Source organism: Myotis nattereri (assembly GCF_964212035.1).
Source record: "Myotis nattereri genome assembly, chromosome: 5".
NCBI lineage: Eukaryota > Metazoa > Chordata > Mammalia > Chiroptera > Vespertilionidae > Myotis > Myotis nattereri.
This window is the reverse complement of record NC_138080.1, coordinates 19,402,906-19,415,921: the sequence shown is the minus strand read 5'-3', so window position 1 is coordinate 19,415,921 and position 13,016 is coordinate 19,402,906. Positions and strand designations below refer to the sequence as shown.

General features: G+C 49.6%; 1 protein-coding gene across 1 annotated transcript in view; it reads right to left on the bottom strand.

Annotated features, from left to right (window-relative positions):
• The window catches only part of UNC13A (unc-13 homolog A), a 67,362-nt gene that overhangs the window by 16,587 nt on the left and 37,759 nt on the right, over positions 1-13,016 (bottom strand). The window contains exons 19-34 of the mRNA XM_081092454.1: positions 12,820-12,935; positions 11,417-11,580; positions 10,865-11,015; positions 10,497-10,565; positions 10,087-10,176; positions 9,730-9,864; positions 7,894-8,027; positions 6,692-6,777; positions 6,382-6,508; positions 5,639-5,735; positions 5,113-5,256; positions 3,895-3,978; positions 3,289-3,366; positions 2,966-3,054; positions 2,362-2,514; positions 1,054-1,177 (exon numbers count right to left, since the gene is read on the bottom strand). Of these exons, the coding sequence (XP_080948580.1) occupies positions 1,054-1,177; positions 2,362-2,514; positions 2,966-3,054; positions 3,289-3,366; positions 3,895-3,978; positions 5,113-5,256; positions 5,639-5,735; positions 6,382-6,508; positions 6,692-6,777; positions 7,894-8,027; positions 9,730-9,864; positions 10,087-10,176; positions 10,497-10,565; positions 10,865-11,015; positions 11,417-11,580; positions 12,820-12,935 (1,841 nt within the window). The remainder of the gene's footprint in view (positions 1-1,053; positions 1,178-2,361; positions 2,515-2,965; positions 3,055-3,288; positions 3,367-3,894; positions 3,979-5,112; positions 5,257-5,638; positions 5,736-6,381; positions 6,509-6,691; positions 6,778-7,893; positions 8,028-9,729; positions 9,865-10,086; positions 10,177-10,496; positions 10,566-10,864; positions 11,016-11,416; positions 11,581-12,819; positions 12,936-13,016) is intronic.

Here is a 13,016-nt window from a genome sequence, read left to right as displayed (position 1 = left end):
TGGGGGAGGCAGTGGGTGAGGAGGGGGCACTGGGTGGGTGGGGGGGCTGCAGCCACACGGTGGGCCGAGTCCAGACACAGAGCGGACGGACAGACAGACGGACAGAAGGGCCTCTACTTACGATCATCTGTCAGCCATGATGGGGGCCAGGTGGTAGGGAGGGGGGAATAAGTCACCATGAGTCTCCCCGTAGCCCAGGGAGAGGGTGGAGAGGGCACTGAGAGGCACACCCCATGCCCCAGCCCAGCCTGAAGGAGGCCAGGCTGGCCGAGGTAGGTCTGAGCCTCCTACACCATCGTTGCCTCTTGGGGGGACCCCACCACCCTCCCCAAGCTGTCCACGTTCACCCAGAAGTGCCCTCCCACCCTGTGTTGAGCCATCGATACACGTACCAAGACCATCCAGGCCCTCAATGCCTCCCCAGAAGGACCCATGCCCAGCCACACCCCTCCACAGACAGCACGGTACTCCCACTCCCGCCCGACAGCCTGGTCCCTGGGGATCACTGTCTCTGAGCTGTCCCCAAAGGGCCCAGAGGCACAGCCCTGCTCTCTGGTGGCTGCAGACTTCCGCTTGACATCTCTGACCTTATGCTCTGGATGACCTCTGTCTAACCTCTGAGAGCCGCTGCTCTGTTCCTCTTCGATTTTTGAACTCCATGGAGTCTCCCTTCCTTGTCTCTCGATTGAATCCCCCAAGGGCCTCTGATAAGCCCACTGACCCCTATGACATCTGTGCCCCATGGGTGGCCTTGAGCCCCAAGGTGACCTGTTTTCTGGGTGACCTCTGACTTTTGAATGACCTCTTGATTCATGTGACCTCTAAGTCCCTTAGATGTCATTTGTTTCTACTTGACCTCTTTGACCCTTTTATGACCTTTGACCCCTGTGTGGCCTCGCTGATCTTTGGCCTCATTTACCTCTGGCGGCTTCTACAACCCCTGGATGACATCAGTGCCTGGACAACCTCTGAACCTCAATGCCTGTGGCACCAAGCTCTCTGGGCTCCCACAGGGAAGGTGGCCCAGGCACCCCTGACCCCTGCGGGCCTCACCGTCTGGTCAGTGAGCGGCGGCAGGACGATGGTCTTCTCCATGGTGTTCATGACCAGCTTCCACAGCTCCTTCAGCACCCTCTTCAGCACCGTCTTCTCGCAGATTTTGGCAAAGAGAGTCAGGCTGGGGGTGAGGAGCAGATCTGAGAGAGGGCCCAGCTGGCCCCGACCTGTAGAACCAGGCCCCTCCCTTCAACACCTGGGCCAGGTGGGGAGCACCCCGTACAGAGCCTGCGCAAGGCCCTTGGGTCTGATGGAGCTACAGTGTGGGATACGTGTGGAGGGCAAAGGTGGCTGGACAGCTCAGCAGGGGCCAGGCGGGAAGAGGGCCTCAATGTCTGGGAGGAAGGCCTGGGCCTTAGCATGAAGGCAGTGGGGAGCCATGGAGTATTCAAGAGAGAGAGAGAGAGAGATAAAGACACTATTGTTTGAAGAAGCAGAGGGGAGATAAACTGGGTTAGAAGGCGGCATGGAGAACAGGGACAGTGAGGAGGCTGGGGCCACGCTCGATAGGAAGGAACATGGAATGGCAGGAAGAGGATAGACTTAGGAGGGAAAACCACGAAGAATTTATGATTGGATATCTGAGGGCTGAAGGAGAGGGCAATTTACCATTATTCATCCCGCAACTGACCCCCATCCACCAAACCATCCCTCCCCCAACTTTCTTTAGTGCTACTTCCATCTCTTTTTCCTTCCTTTCCTTTCCTTTCCTTTCCTTTCCTTTCCTTTCCTTTCCTTTCCTTTCCTTTCCTTCCCTTCCCTTCCCTTCCCTTCCTTCCCTCCTTCTTCCCTCCCTCCCTGTTCCTTCCTTTCATACACCCAACTATCCATCAGCCATTCTTCCTTCTTCCCTCTCTCCCTCCTTCCTTCCATCCATCCTCCCATCTACACTTCCTCCATTTATCTTTATTCTCGTCAATCCATCCCGTTATTCATCCATCCAAATACTTACCCAACTATCCATCCATTCATCCATTCATTTACCCGTTTGTCCATCCATCCATTCTTTCCTCCATCTATCCTCCATCTAGCCTTCTAGCATTTATCTTTTAATCTACCCACCTGCCCAAGCCTTATGTCTTTCCATCCAACCATCATTCATTTATCTATACAAATATTTACTCACCATATCTTCCAATCATGTACCCACACATCTTTCCATCCCTTCATTGCCTCCACCCACACACCCATCCAAACCACTCAACCACCACCCAGCAAGCTGCCCAATTGTTCTCCCCAGGCCAGCCTCAGAGGCCTCACCCGGGGCCCCTCCCTTACTCGCCCAGTCCACCCGACATGGCTCACTTGCTGTCCAGCAGGTCCATGATGGGCTGCAGCACGTTGTCAGCATCTTGGGCCACGCTGCTGCAGGCACTGGCTGGCACATTGCCCGTGCCCTTCACCTGGCTAAGGATGTCGCCCATCTGTTTGACACACTCCTCAATGTGAGGCTGGAAGCTGGGGGCACAAAAGGGAGAAGCTCAGACCAGGCTCCTGGCCTCTGGCGGAAGGACTGGATGAGGCCATCCGTGGTGATCTGTGGCCCTTGACCTTTTATCATCAGCATTGGGGAGCCATGGCATATAACTGAGGGGGGCAGCATTAATAACAGCAGAATCGGGCACCAGGCTGTGACATTTCCCTGTGTTGTTTATTTCGCCAGAGTCCTACTCATGTACTATTGTTATCATCATCCCCACTTTGCAGATGAATAAATTCAGGCTCAGAGAGGTTGAATGACTCACCCCAGGCCACACAGCTAGTCAGCAGTGAAGCCAGGACTGAACCCAACTTCATCTGACCCCAAGCCTGAGGTCTTCCCCACCATGTCTGCTGAGTCTCTGTATGCCCCAGGCTTAGGTCTGGGGCTGCCCCCTCCCCCTGCTCCCAGCCTTGGAGGTACCCCCACCTGGTAGCAAACACCCGGCTGAGCTCATCCAAGACATTGTTGAGTTTCACCTGGAGCTCTTTCAAGATGTCGCTGGCCTCAGCGTCCAGCTGAGGAAGGGGAAGGGACATCCATCAGGTCAAGTTTACAGAGCGTCCACATATCTGGGGCATTTTCCCACCCAACCCAGGGAAAGGGACCTCAAGGGGCTCGAGAGGAAACTAAGACACAGGCAGTGCAGCCACTTGCTTGGGTTTGAGGGACTGGCTGAACTGGAATTCATTAGGTATGAGCTCCGGGGCCCATAGGGATAGGGGGCATCACCCCACCTGGTCCCACCTCACCTCTTTCCCTCCCATGGCTTCAAACATCTTCTCCAGCTGAACTCGCAGCTGCTGAGTGTTGTTCATGAGGATGCAGGGCTGAGGATGGGAACAAAGCAGGGCGTCAGGGCTCAGGACCCCTCCCCAGAGTCTCCCTCACCCACCACCAGGGGTCCTGGATGGTTTCAGCGTCTGGGTCTGGAGAAACCTGGGGTCCCACAAGGTCATCTAAGAATGGAAGACAGTATTTGGGACCAGGTTCCTGGGAGTGTTGAGGAGGGTGGTCTCTGAGGACGGGCAGAGGGAAGGAGAACCTAAGTAAGTGGGATGGGCCTCTAAGAGTAGCAGGAAGGGGTGTTCTTGTCACATACCCATGTTCTCCTACATGGGACCAAAGCTCTGCATGCTCACATACATATACCCGGAAGGCTTCATTTGCAACAACCAGACAATGACACACTAAAGGCATGTCCCCTCACCTCCAGACCCCCCCATACACACACAGTCAGATACACACAGCTGGACACACAAGCAGACACACGTCTCACAACCCAGGGAAGGATGGAACTCGGGGGGGGGGGGTGCAGAATTGTGTTAGGAAGGAGGACAAGGGTCCCCGCAGGTCACCACTTTCTCCTTCTCCTTGGAGCAGTAGGAGGCGAAGTCCTTGATGATGATGTCCGCATACTGGAGGAGCACATTACTGATGGTCTGGATAGGACATAGAGAGAGGTTGAGAGGAGGGGCTGGGGCTGGGGGGTTGGGGGGGGGCATCAAGAGCCACCTGTGAGATGAGGAATAAACTCAAACCCATGTTAGCACCTAAGATGGACTGCTGGGCTGGGTGAATTCTCCAGCCGGGATAACCTTCACCATCAAGGGGACACCACCACGGGAAGATGATTATGTTATGTAGACGCGGCTCTTTTTCAACCATCTAATATGATTGTTAACATACCCAGCCCCATCCACAAGCATTACTTGATCCTAAACCAAATCTCGGTTCCTACCTGCACTCCACAACTTCAACCCAGCTTAAAGAAAATCCAATTGAACCTCCGTTGAAAATCCAATTAACCCCAGACCAATGTTGTCAACCTCCAGACTCACCCCAGGTCCCACTCAAATTCTCTATAAACCCCAACCCTCTAATAATACCAGAGCAAATCCCAATCCCAACAGTAATTTTAAACCTGACCCCAACCTCAACCCCATCCCCAACCTTAATCCCAGCTGCAAATTCAACTCCAACTTTAACTACAACCCTGCCCTCAACCCTAACCTCAACTCGAACGCTGTCCCCAACACAACTCTAATCTTTATGGAAGAACTAACCCCAATATTGACCTCAACCCCAACCTCAACCCCAGCGATATAACCAATACCAACTTTTACCTCAAACTCAATCCCAACTTCAGTCCTGACCTCAACCTCAACCCAAGTCCTAATCCCAACCTCAACTCCAATCTCAATGACATCATCAACCCAATCTCAACTCAAACCCTAACCTCAAATTCTAACAACTCCAATCTCAACATCACAAACTCTAACCTCAACCTCAACCCAAACCCTGTCGCCAACCACAACTCCAACCTCCATGGCATGACCTACTCCAACACATGGGTTGTTTTTTCCATAGACCTCAACCCCAACCTCAATCCCAATATCACCAACCCCAACTGTGACCTCAACCCCAACATCAACCCCAACATCACCAACTGTGACCTCAATCCCGACCTCAACCCCAATCCCGATCCTGACCCCAATCCCAACCTCAACTTCACCCCAATCTTGACCCTCTCCCCCACCTGGACCCCATCCCCAATCCCACCCACACTCCCGCACCTTGGCAAACCGCCTCATGTAGTGCCCCACGATCTGAGGGTCAGGGCACTCGAGCTTTTTGATGATCTCAAAGCTCTGGTTAAGCTGGGAGAAGACATCCACCACGGAGCAGGAGAACAGGGCATGCTCTGAGGTCTGCTGGAACTGCAGGGTGAGGGGGGCCAGGAAAGAGGAGAGTGGTCAGAGTCAGACAGTCCCCATAGCCCAACCCTCCTACTCTCCACAAGGAGAGCCAGAGGCCAACTGCCTTGGGGTGAGATGGATAGTATGTGAGGTTGACTCTGAGCCAGACACAGAGGCCACTGAGTGGGTGGGTGGGGTCAGGCTTGATAAACTCACATTCATCCGCTGAGTGAACAAAATACTTTAAACACCATGAACAAGACAAAGGTTGCGGGTACCCTTCAGAGACTGGCCTCATCCCAAGGGTAGTTTTTTTGCCCCCAAATTGTATCTCAATGGACCTCAGAGGGAGTGAATCCACTGTGGGGAGATGGGGAGCTTGGTGGTGGGTTAGCCTTCTCACCCCATCCTTCTTGTCTCGCTCCAGGGCTCCATGCAGGAAATCTCGGGACACCTCCTCATTCTCATCCAGCCACTGGATGACGAAGGGCTCAAACCACCTGGAATGGAGAGTTGGGATGGGGTCCTCCCATCTCTGGTCTCCATAACCCTCTGCTTGCACTCAACCTGTGGGCCTGGGTGGTCACTCTCTGCTCCCCTCCCCTACCAGGCCTTGGTTACTTCACCCATGGAATGAACCAAGTGACCACTGTCAGAGCAAGGCCCAGACTTGCATGAATCCTGGTTGATAAACTGCCCAGGGGCAAGTAGATTTACTCTCTGAGACCCCAACAGACTATATAGTAGGTCCTCAGCAATGGTGACTACCAACCCACTCTCCAACACAGCCTGTGAGCCAGACATTCCAGGTTCAAATCTGGACTCCACCACTAAATCCTTTAGCATTTAACCCTCTATTTCTTCATCCACAATATGGAAATTATGATGTTTCCATCTCATAGAATTGTTGAATGGATTAAATGAGAAAAGACATTTGGGACTGCTCAGCACAGTTCCTGATACTTATGATTATTAATTGTTTGGCTACAGGAGTCCATAGGCCAATGGCTAAGAATGGAGAACCTTGGATATGAGCCCCACCTGTGCCCTTGATGCCCAGGGAACCCTGAGTAGGTGAGCCCTCCTCCTTGGGGCTCAGTCTAGTCAGCACCATAGCTCTGATTTGGGTTCTGGGCAGGGACTCACGCAGGGTACTCTGGCACTCGGTCCTTAAAAGCAGGAAGCTCTGTCACATACTCATTGTAGAGCCACTTGACCTTGAAGTGGAGGTTCATGTAGTCGGCGCTCTTGCACAAGCGATGCTTGTCATGCTCTGGAGCAGGGAATAAGGGGGTGGCTCAGCCAGGAGGATCTGCCACCCTCTGTCTTGGCAGTGCCCACACTGGCCATCATTGGTATTCGAGCTCAGGCATGAAGGTACGGGGCACTCACAGTCTTAAAGAAGACACAGCTGTCTGCTCACGCCAGGTTGGGAGACATGGCGGGGGGGACTCACCCTCCATGGCGTACTTCATGTCCTGGGCGAACAGGTTCCACATCACTTCAGCACTGATTTTACCCACATTCAGCTCCTGGGGAAACCTGGTGAAAGCCATGGAAGTATGAAAACTTGACAGCTAGGAGCCTGATGGCATAGGCTACTTAGGCCTTCCTAGTCGAAGAGTTGTGCAGTACAGGCAGAGGGATCTGTATTCAAGTTCCCTCATAGTCACCAACTTGCTGAGTGACTCTGCATTGAAGCCCTTCTTCTCCTGAGCCTCTACCCACATATCCCACATGCATGGATAATTTACCCCTTTATCCATCCATATACCCATCCATTTACCCACTCATCTCTCTATTCATCCATCCATCCATCCCTCCATCCCTCCATCCAATCATCCATCTATCCATCCATCTACACATACATCAATTCCTTTATCCACTCACCCATCCTTCCACCAATTTATTCACCTATCCATCCACCCATTTCTCTATCCATTCATCTATCCACCCATAACACATGCATTCCTTTATCCACCCATCCATTATTCCACCAATGTATCCATCCATCTCTATCCACCTACTCATCCATCCATCCATCCAATGTCCCTGATCTTAACTTCATATCTAAGTAACCAAGAGATCATGGCACCTCAGAGTTAGGGGCCTCTGTAGCATTCACCTCAGGGAGAAATAAAACACAATAGCTCTTTAAACTATAAGAGATGAAAAGTCTACAGACGAATAAATCCACAAACCAAACCTGCACACAGTCTCACACAATACACAATATTGTATATTAAAGTCAATTCACACTTGCACCCACAGACCACAACTACAAACAAAATGTCATCCACACATGTAAGAGATAATGCAATTTAAACGTAAAAAATTCAGAAGAGTATTTTGCACACAGTAAATACTAGAACATTATCTATTGTTACTTATGAATCTACACACACATACAAATTTATATACATATGTACAGTTATTCACACAAATCAATACATATAAAATACATGTCTGATTACACCAGTAATTGTGTATAGACACACAATTTTGTTTATGTTTGCAAATTATGCCATTTTTCATCCAGACATAGGCCCACCCACAATTTTCCCCACATACACAACACTTTATGTATAATTAGACACAAAGTTGTGCACACACATACACGATAACCTCCAGATAGGTAACTACAGACACACAACTCACTGGTTGAGGCAGGGAGTGTAGGAATTCTTGTCTTCCTCGATGATGGACACTATGAGAGTGATCAGCTTGGACCAGAAGTCGAGGTTCTTGATGCTGGGGCCCTGTTCCTCTGGGGGAACTTCCCCCTTCTTGGCCTGGATGGGGCAGTGGAGATGTTGGCTACACGGGGTCCAGGGATGGGGCTTCAGTCAGTTCATTATTGAGGTGCAGAAGGTTGCTGATGAATGGGCCCCATTAACATGTGTGCGGTTCAGGTGGGAGGTCGGCACGGAAAGGGACTGAACTCGTAAACTGGCTCAAGCAGAGCTTACATCTATTCAGCTTAATGAGGCTTAATTAGACTCAGCTCATAAAACAGAATGGACCGGCATTTAGTTGAACAAACTCAAGCCCACTAAACCAAATGGAACTGAAGTGAACATAAATCATACCCACTTAGCTTAACAGATGGCAGTTCTCAGAGTTAATTCAGTGGAACTGAACTTGGGCCAATTACACTTTATAGAGCAGCATTAAACTTAACTGGATGGAATTTAACTCAAATAAAGTGAACTGAATTTAGCCTAATCAATTTCTCCAAGATCAACATCAGCCTACCTAAAAAGAATGGACATAAATTGGTCTGAACTCAACCCAACCCAACCCAATCCAAGTCAACCTAACATGCTCAGGCTAACTCAATCTAACTTTAGTCAATCAATGGAAATAAAGGTAACTCAACTCAACTGAAATGAGTCCAACTGAACCCAACTCAATTGAACTCACTGTACCTGATCCAACAACCCAGCTCATTCGGACTCTAACTCAACCCAGTCAAGAGCAACTTCAACTCAATTCAACTGAGTGGAAATGAATAAACTTTTCTTCAATTGAATTAAACTCAATCCAATTCAGTGCTGCTCACTAATTAGCCAAGAGCAATTTTAACTTAAGTCAACCAAATAGAAATAAATGGAACTAAACTGATTATAGTTGAACTAAACTCAATTTAATCCACTTTACCTCAACTCAATTCAATCGAGAGCAATTTGATTTCAACTCAAGTAAAATGAATGTAAATGAACAGATGGAAATAAAATTGAACTGAATTCGGCTTATGTGGTTACTTCCTGTCAGAAACACAAGCTGAGGTAGGAGCCACCTGAGGCTAATCCCCCTGGGTTTTAAATTTATAATTTATACATCTTTTCCTTCTGATAGCCTGGGACATTATATGTGTAGATAAACACATTTTGAAAGATCTCAAATAAATTAAGTTGAAATGACCAAAACTGAACTCTACTAAAAGAATCAATTCTACTCGCCCTGGGTGTCGTCTTGTGCACTGAAAGGTTGCTGGTTCAATTCCTGGGTGGGACACATGCCCGGTTGTAGGATCAATCCCCAGTAGGGGTCATGTAGGAGGCAACCAATCAATGTTTCACTCTCACATTGATGTTTCTCTCTTTCTCTTCCTCTCCCTTCCACTCTCTCTAAAAAAAATAAATAAATAAAAAGAAAATAAAAATCATTAAAAAAATTTAACCAACTCAACATTTATTGAGCAGTAATTCAATTCCAGGCATCCTGTATTACATCAAACTCAAGTAAGTTTAACTAGAACCAAATCGATTGAACACCTACCTATTGTGTATCAAGTACTAAGCATGTAACTAAATTTTATCTAAAGCCTGTATCTCGTTCTCAATCCTGAGATGCTGGTTAATGGCCTAATTTCACAGAGGAAAATATTGAGGCTCAGAACAGTTAAATCGTATGGAAAGGAGCAGGTCTGGGACTGAGGCCAGGGCCTGGTGGGTGTCTACTATTCCTTCCTGCCTCATCTGGAGTCCTTACAGGGTCTGTCTGGTACTCCCGACTGTAGAGTTCATGACAGTTATTGAAGATGTACTCATAAGTAGAGTTGAGGCAGGCTTTCACGCAATCCTTCACAACCTGGCTGGCTCGGGGCGGGCTCTGGAGTTCTTGCACCTAGAGGGATGGAGAGGGCATGGATGGGTAAAACTGGGACAAGAGCTGCCCAGGAAGTGGCTATAAGCGATTCTGGGTTTAAGGAAACATTGCAGCAATGGGAAAAAAAGAGCGTCACTGAGAAAGGGCGCTGCTCTCCAGGAGAAATGCTACTTGTTTAAGACCTAAGAGTCCTAGAGACTCCTTCTTGGAGAGCTGATGGGGCTGGGTTCCCTTTCCTACCTTCATCCGAAAGAAAGTGATGCTGGTGAGAAGGTCCACAGTGGATTTGAGGTCCTGGAGTCTCTCTGGGCTACTGGCTGGGAAGTTATTCTGTTGGAAAGGAGAAGAGAAGGGAGGTTACAGAAGGAAGTTAGCAGAGGATAGGAGATAGCGTTCTAGGGAAGATACAAGAGCCCCGAAGTTTCAGGAAGTGAGCTGGGGTCAATGAGAACACCTTGACGTAACTGGGAGGTCTTGTTGGATGCACCAAGAAGGTGGGGAAGGTGCTGCTCACATATGTGTACACTTGTTAGAGGAGCGCATTCTGCATGTTGAGATGGGCCCTCCCATGGGCACGCCTGCTAGAAGCTGTCCCTTCTGGGCACACATGTGTATGGGGGTAAGCAAGTCATCACGCATGCACTTCTCACCCGGTACATGGAGAGGTCAATTCGCAGAGAATTATGCAGTTGGTCCAGGAGCTTCACAAAGCGCTCTTTCTGGGGAAGCAGAAGAGGAGGAGGATAGATGGAAGCAGGGACTTGGGCATCAAGTGTAGCAGTGAGAGGTGGCTGCCATGTTGGCTGAGGGCTTACAGTAGGGGCATCCCATCCACCACTGAACTGAACCCTTAGAACATCTGTTTCCATTCTACAGAAGGGTAAACGGAGGCTCAGAGAGACGTGACTGGTACAAAGTCACACAGCAAATCGAGTCCACATTGGAAATCTGGGAGTTGAATGGGGTTTCACCAGCACAGGTGTGGGTTCTCCCTCATCCCCCAGCCCCTGGGACTGACCCCGAAGTTGGAGGCTGCGAAGCGGTCAGAGGCAGACACGTTGGTGGAGGCGGTGGTATGCGCATAATAGGCATTGATGTTGGCAAGCAGGGTGCTCATGACAGCAGGCACCCCAGGACACATGTACTTGGAGGAGAGGCAGGCAAAGTGGCTGGTGGAAGGGAATGGGAAGCACTGGGCCTGGTGTCCAGCCAGGACAGGCTGTGCCCCACCTGGAATGCCTCCAAGACAGCATCGTGAGTGACTCCTCCCAGCCCCCCAACCATTCCCTTTCCCTCTGCCTGATTCTGTCCTTTGAGTTTCGCTGTCTCCTCTCTGAGTTGCCCTATGTCTGCCTCTAACTCCAGCTCTCATCCCTGTCACTGCCGTCCCCAGCACTGGCACTTCCCTAACCTCCAGGGGAATTATGTAACACCTACCACACCCACTTCCTCTCTGACTCCTTTTCCTAGGAACCCCTTCCATCCCAGATCCGCCAGTATTCCCTTGGTGAGCCCCCTGCCCCAGTTTTCTGCACCTCACCCTGATGTCCACCCCAGCCTACAGCCTCACGTCATGGCTTGGTAGATGGACTCGACGCCATAGCGCATGGCAAATTCATCCACAATCTCCTGAGCTGTCTCATCATAGTAGACCTTCCAGGCGTCATCACCCTTGGCATCCGGGATCTTCACGACCCCATTGTTCTGCATGTCAGTTACGAAGTGGAACAGGTTCTGCCAACACAAGGGAGAAGGAGTCAGGGGGCACAGGGGGCACAGGGGGTCAGGTGTAGGGCATCTTACATTATCTATCCATTTGTTTATTCATTAACTCATTCATCTACTCCTTCACCCATCCAGTTACCAAAAATTTCACCTATCCCTCAATCATTCTTCCAATAATCTACCTATCCACCTATATATTCACTCACCCATCTGTCTACCTGTTCATCCACCCAGTCACCCACCCACCTATCCACTTAACTATCCCCAAATTCACCCACCCACTAATTCACTCTTCTAATAATTCAACCACACGTCCATCCATCCCATCTATATTTACTCACAACTTAATCAGTCCATCCAACAATTTATCCTTCTACTCAATCAACCATCAATCTACCCATTCATCTCTCATCCATCTGTTGATGCATCTATTCGCCCATCCATTGTCTAAGTACTCCAAAATTCACTCATTATACTTCTATACTTTCAATAGTTAAAACATCCATCCATCCACCCACCCATCTATTTGTCTACCCATTCACCCTTCCTTCCATTCATTCACCCATCTATTTACCCGTCCATCTACCCACCTCTCCCACTACCTCCAAATTCATCTATTCTTCCCCAAATTCAACCACACACCCATCTATCCCATCTGCTACATACAACTTAATCTGTCCATCCAATAATTCATCCATCTACCCATTCAATCATCTATCCCCCATCAATTTATACATGCATTCATCATCTATCTGTCCATCCATCTAGTCACCCATTCATCTATCCAACTACCCCCAAATTCACCCATCCATTAATCTATACTTCCAATAGTTCAGTCACACACACATGCACTCATCCCTCCATTTTTTATCCATTCATCACTCATTCATCTCTTTAATCACTTATTCATACAAAAAATTAAATTATACCCAGGCAGCTGGAAGAGATAGACGCAGACCCAAACAGCCCAACTTTGAGGTTCAGGGACAGGACAGATGGAAGACCTGGAGCTGGGTAGTGAGAGTCTGCCGGGAGGTCAGAAAGAGCTTCCTAGAGAAGGGGACCCTGAAGTGGACCTTGATGGGCGGGAAAGAGTTTTCCAGGCAGAGAGAACGGCCTGGGGGACGGCCTCAGAAGCCCAGAGGAGTGTGGAAGGAGGAAGGAGGAGCTGGGCCGGCAGAAATGGCGAGCGGAGGTATGTGGAAGATGACCGTGAGCTCTGAAGGCAGGGTGGAGCAGTGGCCTCACCTCATGCAGACAAGTATACTGAACATGGTAGGGGGCCACCTTCTCCTCCCCTTTGATCTCCACACTGATGTGTAGCCGGATGGCACCCGACACAGCAGATTTGTCGGTCCGCTTGTCTGCAGGGCAGAAAGGGGTGGTAGTGTCAGAACCTCCCAGGCTAGCCCTGGGCTATTTTAGAGAAAGCATTTATTTATTTA